Raw genomic sequence first — 22,038 nt, 5'->3', positions numbered from 1 at the left:
AATGAGTCTAGCAGTTATTGTATAGAATTCCAGAAAGACACATTACTTGGTATTCCTATTCTTTCTTATTTAGGGTCAGTGCTGAAAGTGTTATATATATATATATATATATATATGTTTTAGAGGTCGCAAGGTAGACCTCTGGCGACCCCTAAACGACGTCCCTGACCCCCTGCCTGTAACTTTCCGTATCCACCCTCTACATGCCCATCCAGGGGCACCCTTCTTATTCTACGCTTCCTGCTGTACCCCCTTGATGTGCGCCCCCCCCATTTCTTGCCCGCAAGCTCTGCATCTGTATATGAAGCCCAATACTTGCCTACAATGCACGCCACCTAGATTAACTGTGGCGCATTACTGGTCCCGTCGCCCTCCAGCCCAATAGAAAACAGGAAGTGATGCAACTCAGAGGGTGGGATCTTTCGTGATTGCTACAGTCAGGTATGTGGATGGGATGAAGGAGGGGGCGCAAGCATCCGGTGCAGGTGCTAAAAGAACCAGCGCTGTTACCAATTAGCAGGTTTTTTGGCCTCTCTCCACAGGGGAATTAAAATCGTACCATATGTTGGCATGAGTGCACAGAAACGGCGGTAAACATTACAGTAACTGTTCATTGGGTTTTAATGCGTTTTTCAAGTCTGCTACCGCAAGAAATCCCAATACATCAATATGTTGCTCCTGTGCTTTTACTAACCTCCAGATATTAATAAAGAAATCTGGAAAATGAGAAACCGAGGGCCTGTCACTTTCCCCAAAGCAACGCAGGGAAGCACATTGTGTATCCATGAAAATAAATGAAGCCGTTAAATGATCATTAATGACTGTCTTGGTGTGCATTAACAAGTGACATTGAAATATTGCAGCTACGGATGGAGAGTCAGTGTGGCCATTGATCTGGGAGCGCTAATAACTTGCTCAGCCAGGCAAACCGCAGCACATGTGTAGTCTGGCATGGCTGCAAATCTGCGTTTGATTGATATTGTAGTACAGATGAGCATTGATCAAAGTATTAGTGGGCTTATTGAAATATTCTGATAAGAAGGACCACATTGAAATAATCCCTTTGGTTTCCCCCATGGAAGAAGAAAGACGGGTCCATTGGTAGCACTTGGATGGTCAATTGTCTAGTTGTGTGTTCATTTGTCTATTGTGGGCTCACCTGCTTCTAAATTAACACTGTATATCCTATTTTTGTTTGTATTTAGACGAGCATGGTGTCCGTTGAAGGGCTCTCGAAGCTTGTGGATCCGTCCCAGCTCACGGATGAGTTTGAAGGATCCTTGGATTACAACCACGACGAATGGATCGAGCTCCGGGTCGCCTTGGAGGAATTCTTTAACAGTGCCATCCACTTGCTGTCGAGGTTGGAAGACCTCCAGGAGATGTTGGCCCGGAAAGAGTTTCCAGTTGACGTTGAGGGCTCAAGGAGACTTATCGACGAACACACCCAGTTGAAAAAGAAAGTACTTAAGGCTCCCGTGGAGGAGCTGGACCGTGAAGGCCAGAGACTGTTGCAGTGCATCAGGTGTGGCGACGGCTTCTCTGGTCGGAACTGCATCCCTGGCAGCACGGACTTTCAAAGCCTGGTGCCAAAAATCACTAGCCTCTTGGACAAACTGCACTCCACGCGGCAGCACTTACATCAGATGTGGCATGTGCGCAAGCTGAAACTAGACCAGTGTTTTCAACTCCGGCTCTTCGAGCAAGATGCAGAGAAGGTAGGTTGGTCTCCTGCCCGGTTGCTAGGAGATTATGGCAGGGGGGCTCTGCTGCCATTAGCAACATGCAGATCGCATCTACATTGCAAATCTGTCACAAGCAGATGTGCTTTATGTGGCTCGTAAGACACAATAACGGAACTAATTGTTGGGAGTAGCTGGCATAATCTGATCCAAAAATAACCTACCTTGCAAGCTCCGACTGAGGGTGCGCAACCACGTGTTTGCAGTCTGGTGAAGGGGGCTTAGTTACGAGACAGTAAGATTAGAAAGCAGACTTCAATGTGTTGCCTTGTGTTATTTGCATAGCCAGGTGCAGCTTGACCATACCTTTATTAACAAGAACAGTGTTTGTTATTCTGCCTGAATTTGTGGTCCGACTCATGTAATGGTTCGGAACATTGGCCATTATCATTTTCACATGATGCTTTACATTGAATGCTGTCATGCTTGTTTGGAGAGGAACACAAGGTCCCCATTTGCTTCTCCAGATGGGAGAGCTGACATGGTCTCCACTGTCTGTTTTTTCAGTTTTATTTTTTAATTGTGCGTTTATGCCTCAACCACAACAAAGAAGCAAAAGATTGTGATGGCAGCATTAGACACGCTGGACATTATTAACAGGACACTTTTGTATTGAATCCATTCTGACTTTGCTCCTGATGTCCTTTACTTATGTGAATTTATTTGCGGATACAGGAGACGTAGGGATCCAGGGGCTGGATAGGATGGATACAGGGATACGCATTTCGAGTTGCAAGCTATTAGCGAGGCAGTATAAGTCACTTGCCACTTCAATTCCACCTATGTACACAGCACACCATTTCTTATTTGCCAAGATTCCTTTGTCGCTTGCTATTGGCTAGTGCAAAGTTTGTGGGCTGATAGTTCCTCTTTCGACTAACGTAATATGTCTATGTAGAATGTATTTCCAGTGGAGTTACTTGAAAGGAGGTGGAGCTTTAGTGCAGATTTGAAGGCTTGGATAGTAATAGTACTTTTTACATGAAGTGGAAGGGAGCTTCAGTGGTGCAGGCTGAGGAGGAAGGAGGAGCGGAAACCACCAGATGAAGCACAGATGGTTGGAATGGAGAGATTTGGGATTTCTTCAGATTTGAGGGTGCAGGGAGGAGAATGGCAGAAGATTGTGTTGGCTAAGAAAAGGTGGGGCAAGGTCATTGTCTATATACGTTTTGCCATTTCGTCACTTTCCTCCTACTAGGCTGGCCATTTTGAGAATTGTTGATGTATGTTTAACGTCTGTGGCGCCCAGTAAATGCCCCTTATATTTCTGCTCCTGTCCCGACACGCACATTGTGGGGAGTTCCACTCACGCGTCCTATATGACATGGAGCTTGTGAGCCTCCATTAGATCTCTGCATTTGTCATCCCATATTGCAATATTAAAGCACATCTCACTGTTGCTGTTGACTGCTATTTCAGGGTTTGCAACTTGCATCTCTCCAGATTCTTCAGACTATGACTCCCATGATTCCTCGGACTATAACTTCAATGATCCCTCACTATTGACTCTCGTATAAGGTTGATGGCCACTGTAGTCAAAACATCTTGAAAGCCAAAGGTTGCAGAGCCCCACAGTGTTGTAAACCAACTATTATAGAAATCTGATGATCAAAAATTATGCTATCGAGATTGAGCTGCTGCTGCTTTTAACAGAAAATGTCAACCTTTTATTTAGTCTTAAAGTGTTTATTTCTCCAGCATGGGGTCTGGCATGGATTCACATGCTCATGAATATTCGCCGTCGTCAGGCTGCGGATCCTCTGTAAAAGAAACAGTTTCACTTCAGCTTAAACTATATTTCTCCTCTAAACCATTCACTGTCTTTCAGGTCATATTGCCTCCGTCCAATGACAGTCCTCTCCCTAAGCTCCACCCCTGGTGGCCATCTTTAGATTCCTACTGCCCACTTCAGTGTTGGGAGTCCGCTTTTTGCTCTACGAGCCATTTTTCGAATGTGTTTTTTTTTTTGTGGCCACTCTTGGAAAGGTTTTTGACTGATTTTTGTCAAATTGTTCGACCAAAGGTTGATACCGGCAGTGGGGACCTGCTGTCAGCAAAGACGATTCTACATCGCAGATCTTCCATTGAGTTTCCAGAAGGTCCGGGCTTGGGCCTACTTCGCGCCTTTCCACCATGACTGAGGAGAAGAAATGCCTCTTAAAACTCTGTAGGAAATGTGGATTGAGGAATGTATACGTCGAAGATTGACACTACAAATGTCTGTATTGCCTGCATCCGGTCCATGATGAGGAGGGATGCGAGGTCTGCCGTGGATTTTCAAAAAAAAGGTAAGGACCGCTGCAGCAGGCTGGCAGCGTGGCTCAAATCGGTCAAGGCCTCTGACTCTGCTTCCAGGCATGGCCACGCTTCCCCCAGGACCTGCTGGTCCAATGAGCAAACTCGCTCAGATAAGAGGTTGAGGTCCTTTGAGGACGACCCACCCTCAGGGGACCAAGAAAAGGATAGGCTGCACGACTTCAGTCCCACTGGGTTCGCCACGGCTGCGGGTCCCCGCTCGGGAAGGACAAGGTCACCGACTACTTCTATGGCGAGCTTTGCACGCTTGTTTCATAAATATAACAGAGGCTGCCTCCCGCGCCGGACCCTGCTTAACTTGGGAGTCCCCCAAAGCCGCTTCCCGGGAGTCCCGCCCAGCGCAGGTCCAAGGAACCCAGCTGGACCAAGGTGCCAAACACCTCCACCTCCGGGATTTGACTGCTACGGGGGATCTGGGTACACGCACGGACATGGATACAGCAGCTACAGTAACGGACACTGATAAAGCTGATGACTTCGTAGTTGCTGACTGGGAACCAGTGGGTACGGATGACCCACATAGAGCCTCTCCACCAGATGAGGTCGGCTTGTTTCCCGATGTGATATCCAGGGCCTCAGAACTTTTGTGACTAGTGCCTAAGGAGACTAAAAAGGAAGGCTTCCTTTACCAGCGACGGGAGTCCAGACGGAATCTTGTCTGTTCCCTTGTTGGACAATATTTGCGATGAGGGCTTGGCCCTAATGAAGAATTCGAGCACCGCTCCACTCAAGCGGGATAGGCTCGAGAAGAAATAGAGAGTCCTGGACTCAGCCTCCAAGTGCCTGAGGTCCCAGCATTCGCCTGACACTGTGGTCTCAGCAGCAGCCTTGAATTGCTCGGTGAACCAGTCAGCCGCATCTATACTGCTGCCAGTAACATTAAGGATGCAAACGCACCCTGGTCATCTTATCCCGCTATGATCGGGAACTATGGTAAAGGTTGGGCCCTGTTCTAGACTTCTTACCTGAGGACAAGAAGGTAAAATCTCTGGAGCTCTTCCAGGAGGGGGAAGTGGCCTCAGACCAAGCCATTACAGTGGCAGTTTACATCACAGACCAGATTCTGTCAAATGGGCAACAGAGTGTCTCTTCATCAGCAGGGATGGCAGAAAGCCACCAATTTTAGACCAGACGTTCAGTCCAAAGTGTTGGACATGCCATTTGATTGAGACAACCTCTTTGGCAAGACGGTCAACGAGTCTCTGCAAATTATCAAGACGAAGGCGGCACGTTCACTGGGTACCCTACAGCAACGTTGGTAGTCCTTTTGTTGCCAGAAAGGAACGTCCGGCAGGTCTTCCAAGGGATATTCCACCTCTTACTGACAGCCTTCCTGCTCCATGATTCAAGCCTACAGAGGTCGCTCGCAGGCATGCGGCAGCAGAGGACCGCATTGGCACCACCCGCAAGGCAGAGCCCCAACCCCGAAACAGTCTTGAATCGGCCATAGACTCTGGCCCCCATTTGTGCACCCCAGTGGGAGGCCGGCTGGCAAGGTTAGTCAGTGCGTGGAAGATCATCACCACCGACAGATGGGTGGGTGCTGGATGCTCTTGTGCAGGGGCACGCCTTGGAGTTCCAACGCCAGTGTCCTCATAATCCTGCGGTGGCTTCGCAAGACCAACATGTGGTGCAGCTGCTGCAGGAGGTCCAGAAGGGGGTGAAAGAGCCCGTCCCTGAGCACCTTAGGGGCTCCGGAGTGTACTCCAGATATTTCCTGGTCCGAAAGAAGTCAGGAGGGTAGAGCCTATCCTGGACCTGAGACGCCTCAACAAGTACTTGAAGTCACAGAAATTCTGGATGGTCACGTTGTAGCAGGTGCTCGGCCAACTGGAGGAAGGCGACTTCCTGGTGCCGCTGGATATGGAGGATGCCTACTTCCACGTCCCCATCCACAGGAAGCAGCGCAAGTTCCTGTGGTTCATGGTCTAGGGGGTGATGCTATCAATTCAAGGCGCTCCCCTTCAGTTTGAAATCGGCCTCAAGGATCTTTACAAAGTGCTTGGCTCCAGTGGCAGTGCATCTTCGCCTTGAGGTCATGCACGTCTACCCTTAACTGGATGGTTGGCTGGTTCGATCCTGCTCCCATGCACTGGCGAGCCAGCATACAGCGAAGACCGTGAATGTGCTAATGGACATGGGATTCTCCTTTAAATTACACAAAGTCCTGCTTGGAGCCATCGCATAAAGCTCTTTTTCTGGGAGCACGACTCAACATAGTAACTTGTCAGGTGTCTTCCCCCGGAAGACAAGGGTGTCAGCCATCCTAGGAAAGGTGAATCGCCTGTCACCGGAGTGGTCAGCTACTGTGCGAGCCATCAAGTAGCTGCTGGGCATGATGTCCTCATGCATCGACTTCGTCCGCCTTTGCAGATTACAGATGAGGCCTCCCCTGGAGTTTCTGGATGCCAGGTGGCTGCGAGTCTAGGGATCCTGGATGGACAAGATCACCCTCAATGGGGAGTTCCGGCAGACGATACAGTAGTGGGGCGTATGCTCTCATCTCACACAAGGGGCTCCATTCCAAGTCCCTCCTTCCCAGGAGACAGTCAACACAGATGCTTCTGTGGAAGGTTTGGAAGCACGCACCGGACAGTTGCACACCAGTGGCCTCTGGCTGCCAGAAGACGACCCTTCACATCAACGTCCTGGAGCTTCGGGCCGTCTTCTGGGTCCTCCAGTCCTTCCTGCCATCACTGAGAGACAAAGTAATGAGGATCTTCACAGACAATACCACCAATATTTTCTACATCTGATAGCAGGAAGGGACACACTCTCTGGCTCTCTCCAAGAAGGCCCAGGACCTGTGGCACTGGGCCTTTCGTCTGGACATGTTTCTCATCTTTTTTACCTGGTCGGCATCAAGAAGACCATTGCAGACTTGCTCAGCAGTGAGCTACGTTCTTGCCACAAGTGGGAGCTTTGCCAGATCAAGTGGACCTTCTATTCCATGCATGAGGTTATCCCCAGATCAACCTATTTGCGAAGGCAACAAACCAAGTGTCAGAAGTTTGCCTAGCAGGTTCCCACAGCTGAGGATCCATGGGGGATATGTTCTCGTTCCCGTGGGAAAGACTGTTCCTATACACTTTTCTTCTGTATCCACTCCTGCTACAAGTGATCAACACAGGATGATACCCATTGCTCTGTGTGGCCACAGCAAATCTGGTATCCAGATCTGCTACGTCTGTCGGTGGCTGTGCCCATCAGGCTGCCACCACTTCCCGATCTTCTCACTAGAGAGGGAGGGCCGATTCTACACCACAATCCAGCATCGCTGAACCTCAGGGCCCGACTCCTGCAGCCCTAGAATTTGGACATTATGCTTTACCAGCGGAATGTAAGGATATCCTGTTCAAGGCCAGAGCCTCCTCAGTGTTGACATGCTACGACCATAAGTGGAAGCGTTTCTCGGTGTGGTGTCAGGCTCAGACGATTGCTCCTCTGTGGGCCGCAGCCCTGCAGCTCCTGCCATATCTGATTTCCTTAGCCAAGGCTGGACTGACTCACGCCTTTATCAAGGTGCACCTGCCTGCCATATCCTGTTATACTAGGACACCAGGTAGGTCTTCCCTGTAGTCGCACAGGCTGGTCAAGGAGTTCCTCAAGGCCCTCTTCAGGACTTTTCCGCCAGTGAAAGGCGTCTGCCCCAACTTGGGAACTCAATGTGGTCTTGACTAAACTCATGGGAGCGCCTTTTGAACTGATGCATCAAGCCCTGCTAAAGTTTCTCTCGTGGAAGACTGCTTTCCTCATGGCGATAACCTCTGCCACACGATCCGGGTGATTTCCCCCCCCCCCCTCCCTTTCCCCTCTGTGGCTCTTCTTGGTTCATACTGCCACTTTACGTGCTACCAAATCTGAAGATGGCCACTAGGGTTGGAACTTCGGGAGAGGACTGTCACTGGACCGGGGCAGTATGACCCGAAGGACAGTGATTGGATTAGAGGAGAGGTACAGTTTTAAAGCTAAAGTGAAACAGTTTTTTCTTTAGCGCGGATTCCCTGCCCAACGATGGGGAATATTCATGAGCATGTGAATCCATGCCAGACCCCCGCTGGAGAACAGGAGTAGTTACAGGTAAGTAACCTCTTCCATCCATGCTGCTTGCATGCCACTGCTGACATTTGAATAGATATCCAGCATAGTTTCTTCCTTTGACTACCGGCTTTCCTGATTTTCCCATTAATTTTGGTCAAAATATTGTAGGGAGCATTCACAGGCATGGGACCTGGACCGGGCATGGATAAAGAATGACGCCCCGATTTATTCACAAAAACAAACATCGCATACCTCAGTCATTTTATAAGCATTGGTGGGTGAAGGATGCCATATTCAATGATTGCTGTCCATGTCCAGACAGCAATTCCCATGACCTAGAAATCCTAACGGTCTGAAAGTGGTCCAGTTCCAGTAAAAAATACATTAAGGTTAAAAAATCGATTCCCAGGGTCTTGGGACCTGCTCCTCCTGCCACCGTCTGTGGCAGCCGCAGGGATTGTCTAATTGCAGGGATCCAAGTAAAGATATGATGAGAAGGGGCTAAAAGCTGCTACTGGGCATTTAGTGTCGCCCAGTCTGCAGAACCTACCCCGGGGTAAGAGGTGCTAGTTCTTAGCATGCCACAAATCCAAATTGCGCGGGAGATGCAAACTACAATTGTGTCTATTGAGATGCTGCATTGTGCTTTTAATGTCTTCCAGGGTTGTTATGCTACTTTTATTTTATTTTTTTATTTATGATTTCGTTTGGTACAAACTTTTCATAAAAGGAATTAAAATGTCTTGTGGTCTCCTTGGTTTCCGTGAAAGGACAGGATTTTTCGTGTGAGCCTCCAGAACAATGTCCTGTTTTGTGTCGTATGGTTCGAATTAGTTCTGGAGTCATTCAAACATGTGAAAAATTACTCGGTTTAATTTTGTTCCTGCTATAACTAGGGGCACCTTTTGTTCAATTCGAAATGATAACCACCATTTGTCCATTGTTAAGTTTTCTAAGTTTTTGCTTGCATCCGCTAGCATAGTGTTTCTTTTCTCAGACAGGGCTTTGTATTCCATAAGTAGGTGCTTTTGTAGATTCAATGGTGTTAGTTTAAACAAAACCGGCAGAACATCTCTGTTCGAGGAATATGGTTTCGCCTTCCAAATACCTGTCTCTTTGGTAGTGTATTTAAACGGATCCGCATGAATAAGTCTCTCAGATCGGACAAAGGAAATTTGATCTGATATTGTGGTAATGTTCCAATCGATCTTCGTTCTAGTTCCATAGGTATTGCTAGTTGGTATCGAGATCTTCCATTTTGTGTATTTATCCATTCCTTTGTCCGGATGATAGATTTTATTTTGTTTGGATTTGATGTTTATGTTTCACCATTGGTATCCATTGCATGTAGCCAGTTCTGACGTATTGTTTTCCATTTGTTTAGAAGCCAATCGGTTTTCTTCCTGCCTGTTATCTGCAGAATATTGAATGGAGTTAAGTCATCGGTCATGACACACTTGCGGTATAGTGCTATGGTTTTCCATAGCACTATCGATTGGAACGATTGTAGTCCCCATTCGAATCTTAGCAAGGCAATCGGGATGCTCTTTGGAAGACGCATGATTTTCTTCCAAAATATTCCTTTCAATAGATCCCATATTTGCCAGGGTAAGTTGACCGCTGTTTTTGCAGCGTATGTTAGAATAGGAGCTACTTTCTGATTGTAGTAAGAGTTGGTGTCAAAAAACCCAAAATAATGGTGTTATCAAATCCCAGATGTAAAGCACGATCATAAACACGGTATCTAGGAAATCAAAAACTTGAGAAAGTCTGCTCTATAACCTATCTAGGTGCTCACATCAGCTGTCCTATCAACAAAAGGGGATGGTAGCAATGGCTGGAATCAAAATGTAAAAGGCATCCCAAGCGAGAGTACTACAAAGAAAATAGACATCTTTGTAGTACTCTTGCTTGTGTTGCCTTTTACATATCGATTTATTTGCACCCAATTTAATGATACTTGATTAATTAACCTTGAAAGGACAAAGGGCTGAGTCTGCTCTTATGAGGTTCAAACTTGTGAAGTGTAGGCTTGTCCCTATATCAGAGATGAGCACTTAATCCGTGAGCTATCCACCCTATAGGGTATTACCCAAATTGACCTTTTACAATTGACCTTTTGTCCTAATTGACCTAATTATAGTGGCCCTAATTGACCTTCTGCACAATTGACCTTTATATTAGTTTAGTTATTTTATATATGTATTGGGTTGGTTTTGGATTATAAATGATATAAGGGGATTGGGTGGGGGGTTGCAGAGGTTTTTGGATTGGGTGGGGGTTGCGGGGGTTTCACTCCGCATATAAGTCCTAATTGACCTTTTAAATTGTGTCAATTCTCTCAATTGTGAAAAGGTCAATTAGTATACACCCCCCCCCCCTATAGGCAACAGATTGCCTGATCTTTGGTATCCGTTTTGCTTGCTTAGGAAATGTGCACAACTGCTTCGATCCTGCTGATATCTGAACATATTGCTGCAAGTTACCCATAATCTTAGCAGCAGGCACAGTATTTTAACTGAGCTGTTGTACTAGTTGAATTTTAAAATTGGGTTATTTGACAAGGCTGTGTCCCAGCTCCCTGTGGGAAAAGTATTGAAATTTAAGGTCGGAAATGTAGCCATCTCCTGATTGTCTTAGATGGGCAACACGGGTGACCATTTTCCCTAAATTTAACATTCAAGGCAACTACTCTGGGGGTAATTTAGTGTAAGGGGCTGTACAGTGAGCAGGACTGCCAGGCATCGCATCAGTTATGGTGCCGAGCCTTGTTGTGCGTCCTAGGGAGTGCCACCCCCTTCATTAGACATCGTTTTCACTCATTTGCGAGTATGATAGGCATATCACGTTTCGTTAGACCTATGAAGAGCAGCAGTGCCCTGGAAAACTTATTTCTGTGGTTTCTGCTGAGTGCTGAGCTCTTTCAGCCTGGCACCAGACGGTCTGCTGCAGTACACGGATGTGCAGGGCAGGGAGAGTAGGAAGCGGGAAGGCGGCAAGTGGAAACTGCATAGTGACCTCATATGCCTTCAGAGACCCTGCAATCCGGCCTCCCTATGCACAATAGTGGAGTGACCCCCCCACCCCCCACACCCCAGTCAGGTGGAAGACAATAGAGAGACGTAATGCAAGTAACCTGTTCAGTATTTTATATATAAAACATAGGCCAGTACTATATGCCACATTAAATAATATCACGTTTTAGCTTAATTCTGCCGTTTGTGATGATTCACAAGGTGCCGTCACTTCTGCCCAAGGGGGAGCCCTTTTCCATGAGGCTATGGAGGTGCAGTCGCTACTCAGTAGTCCCCCTGTGGGTGGTTTAATGTGGGAGGACCTTGTGTGGAGGGTCTCCCCCTCTGGGGATAAGGAGGATCGCCTGGGGTATAGCCCATTGAATGTTGTCACTCCCCGACATTCCCTTGCCGTCCCTAATGTTCAGAACCACAACGTTGAAAGCAAACCTATGTATTATTGTAACAAGGAGAGAAGGCCAAAAATACTCGGATGAGGAAAAACACAGACATAAAGATCATTGACTGTCTTAACACCGATACGAGGTTGCCCCAAGGAGCCATGGGGATCAAGCCCATTAGCAGAAACAAAGGCCATGTGCAATCCACATGGGAGGAATTGGATACAATGTATAAAAAGGAAGAAAGCACTATCTGATGTGTCAAGCCCAGCCGTGGAGCCGAATGCACCAATCAGAGGAAGCCGGTGTAGCAGATCTCCAACGTAGGCTATTCAAACCTTGCTGGCCGACAATCAATAGGAAGAAGCAGTGAGCAGCTGTGCGAGTCCTCTGTTGGTGCAGACCGGAGCACAGGACCAAGAAAGGGAAGCGAGTTGGGCTATTCGGAGAGGTCGCGCAGCAGGTCTTGCGAATGAGCGAAGCCTGAAGACGGAGCCGATCCCGGTCCCAGGAAGCCCCGGTGATGTACCATATCCTCCGAGAAGGTAAGGGGAGTTATGGGAGACCTGAAGGGGACACATGAGCAGGCGGGAGGAGACACTTGAACCGCTTTCCCTCTGCCCAGTGGGAGTGAACCAACTATTGGGCTTAGTCAGTGTCAGTTGTGCCTCCAACAACCTCTTCCTCATGTTAGTGGCAGACAGGTGCCCACTGACCACCAGGGAAGGCTCAGGGACCCTACCACAAACACGAGAAGTGTCAGGGACCCAATCAAAAGCCAGAGAAGGGTCTGGGATCTCAAAGTGTATGTCACGAGCGTAAGAGGAAATGTTCCTCGTCGCTGTGGGAAAGAGAGCCACTGATCACCAGAGAAGAGTCTGGGACCCCAACAAGATTTGGGACTTTATTAAGAACAAACCAGAGTGGCAACTGATGAAAACAGTGAGAACGAACTGTGCCTAGCAATACTAGGAGAAGGGAGTCATTCTCCTTGTACCGAGCTAGGAGTTGTGATAAAGATGCCAACGGAGGGGAGTCTTCCCCCCTGGCTTATTGTGAACTGTACCAACTAATGCCAGGAGAAGGGAGTCATTCTCTTGGTCCTGGGCTGAGAGTTGTGCTGGAGACACCAGGGCAAGGGAGTCATTCCCCCTGGAAGCTATAAAGATCTACCCCAGGAGAAGGGAGCCATTCTCCTGGGGCGTGAAATTGCATAAAGACTGGGTGGAACCCGCAAGCCTGGGAAGGGAGTCATTCCCTCTGGCATTTCTGTTGTGAGAGAACATTCTTTTGTACACTGTTCAAGACGCAGGAGAAAGGGAGCCAGTCTCCGGAAGAAGAAACTTTGTTAGTTAATCTTTTAGTTGCAGTTTGAGGGATAGAAGTAGGTTGTGACACAGGACGATGGAGATTAATTTAACAGATATTCTGACAGACCATTTAGTATTATATTTGAGGCAGGGAGACCCCTCTTAGAAATAGTGACAGTTAGGTTTTCAAAACCATAAATAAGTCTTTAACCAAAATCATGTCACCTTTTCCGCTTCCTTCGTCAACACTCTTGCATGTCCTACCCCCACATTAAGGGCTGCAACAATAGGTGTTGTTTTTATCAAGCTTAATGGGAGTGTGATTTTTCTGCTGGAGTGCCTCTGCCCCCCTCCCCTCCATCCCTCCCTGACATTAGAGATGAACACAAAAGTATTTGGCAGTGTGGAGGGCGGGCGATCCACGACACTTAAGAGTTAAAGAAGCAGGTGGGAAGTTTAGGAGCAGCAGATGACGACTGCTGTCATTCAGGTGTGGGAAAGGTATCTGCTGCAGTGAGTGATGGTTAGGGGTGGGAGGGGATGTTAGGAAGAGGGGATAAGGCATAACGAAAGCAGCCACCAGGTGTTGAGAGCAAGCACAACGCTTTATGCTCAATGTTGACAGCATGAGCGCATGATACTTAATGCTCAATGGTGGCTTTGCTGTTCTTGTCTCCCAATCCTTACCCCTCCCTGTGACCAGGTGCATTCGTGCTTCTCTGTCTCAATCACAGGTATTTCAAGGGCTAAAACATCCATTGAAAGAACATAAAAGCATATTGCAAATCATCTTGGTGTTCTATGAACTTACAAAATATTTTACTAGTGACCCTGTCTCCAGGGCCACACTGTTTGCTGACTCGTCGTATTACTGGGATTTATACTGCACACCAATGCCTTTTTATATGGTCTCCAGATGCCCTGGGTGAGTGTTTTCTTTGCTGGTTGCTTCTGTTTCTATGACACACACACGTGTTTGAGTTATCAGGAGTCTGCAAACTTGGGGTCTTAGATGTTTTGGACTATTACTCCCATCTGCCCTATCCAGCATGCTCAGTGATGCTGGATCTTGTGTGTTGTTTTCCAAAAGAACTTAAGCCACAGGTTGTAGACCCTAGCGTGGCCTGAGAGATTCTCATTACCTGTTGAGGACGGGCCAGTCTGCAGACACGGGTGTCGCAAGGAAGAGTTGTAGGCACATTTGGATGATTCATTTTCTTGTTCTACTTGTAATGATGGGAGTATATATATATATATATATGTATATTTCTGAGGCTTGTGGATCTGCTTAGATCTCATGCTATGCATAGGCTGACATGTGGTAGCCACATAGTATTACATTTTTTGCTTTCGAAACTCGAAAAGGGACGTTGACAGGGCATGCCAGTAATACTTTCCCTAGTGTGATGTCTCCTGTACCCATGGTCCTTCACACGTCAAGGTCCCTCAGATTGTTTGGGTTAATAAGAGTTCATGCAGGTATAGTCTCATGTTGCTTGCATATGCATGGAATGGCAGCTAGAGGTCACCAATCCAGACCATGATTTATGATTTGTGCTCTCTATTTTCTGTTTTTATTGTTAAATACAGGTATACAAAGGCTGAAAGACGGGTTACTTTTCATTCTGCATCTAGCATCTCTTCGCTCACTCCCTTCACTCAGATATTCGACCTGCGGGAGCGGTTCTCTAGGTCCTCGGCTTGTGTTTGTAGGTTCTGGGTGGCCCTTGCAACCTGTTCCAGGAGGAAACTGTTTTGTTTGACATCTTCTGATACGTCCCTCTCAGTGATATCCAATCTAGCTCCCAGATACGTGAGGTCCCTCCCGACTTCCTGCATCGAGCTCCGAATTTCTTCCTTCATTTTGTGTAATTGGTCCTGGAAAGAGCTCACAATTCTGTCTGCAATGCCTCTAAGGCACTCCATGAGGTCATCCTTATTCAGGGCCATGGCTCCTGCGGTCTCACCCTTGGAGCTTCCTCCTCATTTCTTCCCCGGGGCTGGGTCCTGCACCTCTCCCTGCTGTTGCCTCCAGCAGCACTCCAGCTGGCCCTCCTGAGTCATTGTCTGCCCTTTAGGTTTAGTGAATGTGGTATTGGCCTTGGCGCCTGACATTGGAAGGGCCTTCCCCAGTATCGGTCCCTTCTTGATGGGGGAGGGTTGATTCCCCTTCCTTTGTTTGGATCTGCTCCTTAGTTCTGGTCCTTTTTTCACCTTATTCCCTCCTCCTCATCTTGAGTGGTGGTGGGGGCATCCGGGGGTCCCTTATAGCTGACTGGGGTATTCCCTGAACGCAGCCCCTATCCTGGAAGTGGGTTCAAGCTACAGCCTGTACCTGCCCTCCTTTTCCGGAAGGCTTCACCTGGTATGTTCTGCCAGGCTGCCTGGCACTAGTGGTTCTCCTCCTGATTTGGGTGCCCTCCTTTCCTCCTTCACCTCCCCCACTTTGCCTTGTCATCCACCTGTCTCCCGGCTCAGGAAGGGTCAGGGGGGGCACGTCTGTCCTATTGGGGAATCAGAGGGTTGTCCTGTCAGCTTGCTCTTGTGATCCTAGCTGTCCCCTGGGGTCATGTGCGAGTGTGCTCAAGAATTGCTTGAGATGTCCGTATTATTGGGCCGTGCCCTCGCTCACGGAGCTTGGCAGTCTTTTCCCTGAGGAGTCCCCACTCCTCTAGTCACCAGGCGCCGCCTGGATTCAGGGGGGGGCAGCTGGCACTCCGCTTCTCAGGTCACACCCCACCATCGCCCCCTCTTACTTGGATTATCTCAAAGGTGTCCCGGCTCCGCCTCACGTCTCTCCTGCTGGGGCCCCCACGTCGGCAGTGATATTCCTTCAGCTCTTCTTTTGTCCCGGGCCGTGGATTCCGATCAGCTTCCTGTTGCGGATCCTGTCATCTCTCGGATCACTGCTGTGTCCTACTCTCCGCCTCTTGGAGGGAGCCTCCTTCAGCACTCTGCAAGCAGCATCTTGGGTACTTCTGTTTCCTTTTCGGCCACCAGATTTATGTTGGCTGGCTCCCAGCTTTAAACCTTGGCCTCCAGGTGCCACCCGTTGGGTGTTGCGGGCTTCCCTGGGCCGATTCCCCCAGTAGGGTGACCACTCTCCTGAGACTCTCTGCGACCCAGTACTGGCGCTGTGTAGTGTTCAGCTCCCCACTGGGGCTTTCTTCAGTGGATCGCTCTCGGTAGGGTACAATCACTAGAATTCCCCATAAAGGCTTAAGGGGGGGATTCTTGATCTTCTGAGTCTGCCAGCTTCTGAAGGCCCCAACGGAGGACTGTGAGACACGTCGTCACGCTCCGTCGGCCATCTTGGAATCCCATTATTTTTTTATTTTAATGAATTTTAGAGATTAGATCATCAATTAGATGTGACGCTTGACTAATGAACTGTGCTGTAGGCCCTTTCGGGGGGGGGCAGCTTGTTTTGGAGAGTTGTCTTTTCAACTGTGTTCACTCACCATATCATTGAAGCTGCTACGATTTGGAGGTTTTGGGTTTGTAGCTTTTTATTTGTACTTAACATATTTGTCATTTACTTGTTAAATTGTAATAGTATAGTTCTAGAAATATAGAAAGAGATTAGCTCAAACTGAACAACTTCAGGGCTTCTGGGACACTTGGCCTGCCTGTACGAGATTGGTTGCCACCCCCATCCCTCAACCTCCGCCCCGGAAGAGGGGAGAATAGGAGCCCACTGCTTCACGGTACATCAGAGAAAGGAAAGAATTGGTGAAATTGCAAATCCAATTGACTACTGCAAATATTGCCTGCTCGCTCTATGGCGATTCGACTGGGATTGTATGAAGAAGGGAAAAACTACGATGGTCCAGGAGACGCCGGCTGTCGCTGCCAAAATATGGGCTGATGCCCGTTGATTTGTCACTTCATGTAGTGTTCTTTCAGCGGAGCATGCAGTAAAAAACCTTTGCAGCTAGAGTTATTAAAATGGCCATCAACATTTTATTTTACAGGCACAGCTGAGTCCTCGGGGAGCCTTCCGTGTGCACCGAGGACCAGGTTGTGATATAGCAGTAATGTTTAAGTGCCGATGAGCGGCGGATTCAATAATAAGTTATGGCGCCACATGCAAAGCTATGATAAGTAAACCTGCGAGGAGTTGGGTGCTGAAAGCGAGTGACATTTGCAGGATTCAGGCCGAAGATGGTATCAGAATGAATTAATTTCAATTTAATATTGATGAAGGCCACTTGAGGTCGTGTGGTTGGGAGTCAATGAGCTTCAGCAGCGGAGCGCCGGAGGATAGAGGATATAAATGAAGCTGACCTATGCAGCCTTGTTGTTAAGTTATCACCCTGCCATTTAGCATAAGCTTCAGCTCTGTGTTTGAGTTTTCTATTTACAGACTTCTCCTCTGTTGGATTGCATCTAGAAATGAAGTCCACGATGCTCTATAAGGCATAACGTGTAGGACACTCCATGAGTGTGCTATTTTCTGTTAGTTTGGTGCATGGTTACTCATTGTGGTCTTCCAGACGTTTTGGACTACCATTTCCCATAAATCTTCAATACTGACAATGATGGCGAAGTCTAATGGGAGTGTAAGAGCAAAACATCTACATGACCACAACATGTGCAATCATGGTGGTGTGCTGGAGCTCCATGACAGGCATAGAAGCCCTTTGCAAGCAGCACAGGTAATTGCAAGGCAATTAATTATTCTTAATCCAATAGCTCCTTTCAGGACTTCACAAGTTCTTGGTGGTGCTCCTCCACATCCTGCATCCCTGTACATCCAATATTTGCCCTACTGCTTGTGCTTCTTATGACCAGGGATGGGGTGGGGGGCTTGGACTTTCAACTATGCAGTAGATTTGAGTATTAGACTGAGCATGACATCGAGTTATGGTTTTCATGTCTGCTTTTTGTCTCATATGAATGATGCAGTCCCTTGACTGCATGCTGGCTGCCACTGGTTGCCAACAGAGGCTTTGAAAGATGCAGCAGGTGGTTTCTTGTCATGGATGGAGTCCTTGCCGTGACCATTGCCTGAGCATTTTGGCTCCAGTGGAGTCGTCTAATCAGTAGCTTAGGAGGCCTCTGTAAAATGCATGGACAGATATTTCTGTAGCAGTTTGATGGAATATGTACAACTTCTGCACACTCAACTGATCAGTTTTTCCAGTGATCGCGTTGGATCCCACGTCGCCCTAATGTTCCCAATTGGATTGCAACAGGATCATTTTTAAATTGTGAGCGATCTTTAGCCCTTTGAGCATGTGGAGATGCCGTGCAAAGTAATCCTAATATTCATCTACGCTTTGCCCCATTGGGGGACATATCCGTTAATTCATTCACTTCTTTAAAACTGTGGAATGACCATTGAGGGGAACTGATTCAGAGCCGTGCACCACCAACGCAGAACTGCAGGTCATTGGTGTAGGTGTGACATCTCGTGCCGTGGCTTCCTCAATGGTTGTGTTACTGTTTAAGGTTTCAGGATACACACACTGGCCGTAACCAGCGTGTTCATCAATCTAGTGCTTGCTTGTTCTCTCCCTCTTTCGTTTTTTTCCTCTCCTGCTCTTGCTTGTCTTTCTCTCTCATTTTTACTTTTTCTTTCTGTGAAGAAGAGTCACTTAGTCGAGTGCACGTTTACTCGATCCAGCCCAGCCTTTTCTGGCCCCTGACTCGTGTGGTGGGGGTGAAGGGGGCAGAAACTGGAACCTTTTTGTTTTTTATATATACATTTTAGAATATTTCCTGATTGCATGAGAACCAAATGCCTATAAAACTGCAAGCAACAGAAACACAGAAAATGCAGACTGTTGATAAGAGGGGGCACTCTGTTGATCTGCAGGGATGTTCAGGCAACAGGACTACAACCATCTTTGTATTCAAGCATATGTCTTTTAAAAGGTAGAGAAGGGTGTCTTAAGTCACTATGGTCCTTTAAGTTGCATCGGGAACAATGCCTCTTCAAATAACGGTAGTACCTTGTCTTTGGGACTCAATGGCATCAGTCCGGGATTCTACGTGCTTTGCTGTAAATGAACCGATGCTGAGATGATTGAGTCATGCGGTCCCAAAGGCAAGTCTGTGGAAGTGGGAAGCAGGCCAGAATGGGGGAGGCCATGTGGTAGACCCCAGTCAGAGCCACAGTTTTGGAACCCGGAGTCAACAGACCCCGTGGGGGTGTGTTGTGTATGCAGATGGACTGCACCCTCCACCCCTGTGGTAATAGCGGGCAGGTTACATCGAAAAATTGGAACACAATGATGGCATCAAAGTCTGTGTAGAAACCAGGAACAGATATATTACAGGAGGAGTAAACTCATTGCCAGCAGGATGTATTTGACACACTGGACTAGCTAGGCACACACACTGATATGGAACCCGGGGCCTGGGGAGTACCCTCGGATGGGGAAGGGACACCAAAGGGTGAAAGGGAAGGGTTGCAGAAAGGGGGCTGATAGAGAAGGTGAGTGGGACAATGAGAGAGAGACACAGGGGGACAGACACAAGAGGGACAGAGAAGCAGAGAGGCAGGCATGGGGGTGGGGGCAGAGCCAGAGAGGCCAATAGAGAGAATCGGGGGAAGAAGGGGCACGGGCTGGGAGACCCACTAGTGAAAAAATAGAGCTGGGTTGGGGAGGAAGGGAACCAGGGGAGAAGGATGAGGCCAGACAGGAGGGGTATCTGCCAGAAGGGCTTCTGCAGCCTCTGCCCCAACCCACGTCAGCACACCACCAGCAGCCAAGGAAGAAGAGCCCCCAGTCCTTTCTACACAGGCTTATATGAGGCTGTTGTTCCCACCCACTGCAGGGCTGGCCTCTCACACAGCTAAGTGTTTGTTCGGGCAAGTGTTTCCAGGGCCAGCCCCCTCACCCAGGAGGATTTGTTTAGCTATTGCAAGGACGCATAGCGTCGCTCCAACCCCCTCCAGGGTTAGCCACCTCCCCACCCAGGAGTGTTTGGCTGTTGCTAGGACATGGTGTGTGATTCCAGTTCAGGGGAGTTGAGTCCATAGATGTGGAAGTTAATTGTAGGGTATAGTGGAGGGCAGATGGGCCCAAACAGGAGGTTACTTGTTGGAATAGGGAATGGAGGAGGTTCCCAGAACAGGGACTCGCTTGGTGACTCAGGATAATTACACGGTGGCTTGCCAGAGCCCACCCCACCACCAACTGCCACTGGGTCTCAGGAGAGCAGAGTAAAGATTCAGCACTTGGTGGCAGAACAGGTTTTTCGACAATGGGAGTTGGCAGGCTTATTGTCCAGTGTGGCAGAATCAAGTACAAAACATAGTGATCAGGCAATGTGGGGACCACACACAGTGAATACAGGACAGAATACACACACAGGGCATTGACAGAGATATACAGCAAGCATATGTTAGAAGGGGGAAAAAATGTTTTGCTCGTTTTTCACAGGAGCTGGAACAGCACAGCAAGGGAAAGCAGGAAACATGAATGTCACGCACAGCCAAGAATAATTCATTTGGGAAACATGACAGCCATTCATAGCCATTTCCACAAGTTGGCATTGACTCGGTTTAAGGTGCGGGATCCTGTTGGATTGGGTCGGGGGATCGAGATGATAGTCAATGGCTCCCAACAGTTCAGTTTGTCCGAGTCAGCGACGAAACAAATACTTCTGCAGAGTTAGGTTAGTGTTTCAGGTGGCAATTCAGAGGCTTCCAGCAGATTGAACCTGCGTTTTAGTCGGTTGCTTTCACAGTCGAGCTGGTGATATGATTGATGCAGCCCGCTGCAATGGATCAACCCAGAACCTGGATGGCTCAAAGAGCAAACCAGCAGTTTGTAGAATGTAGAGTGCCTAAAGCAGTACTCGATTTGAGCATGGATGAGCTGGCTTGAAGAGGTCCTGAGGCAGTCAAAGAGGATTCCAGCTCTTTTGGGATTTATAGGTTGCCATGAAGCCCAATCGAGGGTCTCTAGGTACAATGCGAGACCTTAGTTCTGCACTTCCAGTCCAGAAAATTGTATGGCACCTACATGGAGTCCCTCCCTTCTAGCGAGCAGGTTCCTGGTTCCAATGCATAGCCAGCAAAGAGGATTCGGTCCAAAAGCAGTGTCGCCCCCACTGTTGCTTGGGGATAGTTTGGGAATACAGTTTACCTCTGTGTTGGCAGCTTCTGTCTTCACCTCTTGCACAGAGTACTTTGGAAAAGACTGTTTTCACACCAGAGGTGCAGTAAATCCTTCCTGTAATTGTAAGAGTACAAAGATGAACCAACTAAGGATAGGGTTGCTGATGCAATGACATCCAAATGCGCTGGCTGTATAATTGTGTGACCTTTGTAGCCACCAGGTCATAACTAGACATGCCTTGCATTTGCAGTATAATGTGCTACCAGGCAGACTAGAGTACACATTTATGTTTTGGTCAGAGGTGCTGTAAAAGTTGAAAAAGCCATCTTTGCCTATTGGAACTTTCAGCAGCAGCCAGGAATGCATAGGTGACTTTTGAAACTGCTCTGCTGCCATTGCAGAGCATTTCCTGGATATGTCGAGGACTGAGCTGAACAGAGCAAAGGTACATGAGCGCACTATGCCTTTTAGGCATGGAGCATTATGAAAGGGTGGTCTGCTAAGCAGGCCTTCCCTTAAGGAACAGAATTACTTGCATTATTTTATTATTCAAAATCAAAGTTCAGACTATTGTACCATTACTTCTGGAAACAAACGTCATCAAGAAGAATATTTCTGAGTAATAACATCTGAAATTTGAAGGAAAAACAAACATTTTGTCTCGGGAGGATAGCTCAGGTGTAACATGCTTGCCTTGGAAGCAAGACGACACGCAGCACCACAAGTTCGATCCCCGGGTCCGCGCTTAGAAACCTCTGGTTATTAAGCGCGTTATAAATAACCGATCATATATCGTATCATATCATATCAGTACCATTTCTTTACAAAGTTTCTGCAAAACCAACCTTCTTTCTTTAGCCACAACATATTTTTGTGTATGCCCAGCCTCTACCACTTTTTGCTGTCATCAAAATACTGCACAGCCATTATGGACTATTCTCCTCTCCTGATTGGCACATTCTCAAGTTATGAACCTCTTGGCTGCAATCCCCCCAAACCCCCATTCTCTATGGTCTATATTTCTGGAACCTTTCATGTAGCGGGGCTCCAAACCTCAGAAAGTGATTTAATCCATTGATGTTCCGAGCTCATTTGTGGGATTCTATTAGTGAATTTTCTGTGTGCCTTCTACAGTGTCA

The 22,038-nt window shown here is 47.8% G+C and overlaps 1 protein-coding gene across 6 annotated transcripts in view; it reads left to right on the top strand.

Moving 5' to 3' along the window:
* Positions 1 to 22,038, top strand: part of KALRN (kalirin RhoGEF kinase) — a 1,827,638-nt gene that overhangs the window by 581,946 nt on the left and 1,223,654 nt on the right. For all 6 annotated transcript variants that reach the window (XM_069616662.1, XM_069616664.1, XM_069616661.1 and 3 more), the window contains exon 5: positions 1,206 to 1,718. In XM_069616662.1, the coding sequence (XP_069472763.1) occupies positions 1,206 to 1,718 (513 nt within the window). The remainder of the gene's footprint in view (positions 1 to 1,205; positions 1,719 to 22,038) is intronic.

This window comes from Ambystoma mexicanum, chromosome 9 (genome assembly GCF_040938575.1).
Source record: "Ambystoma mexicanum isolate Mex_15411 chromosome 9, UKY_AmexF1_1, whole genome shotgun sequence".
NCBI lineage: Eukaryota > Metazoa > Chordata > Amphibia > Caudata > Ambystomatidae > Ambystoma > Ambystoma mexicanum.
The sequence above is the reverse complement of the archived record's forward strand: the minus strand, read 5'-3'. Positions and strand labels throughout refer to the sequence as shown.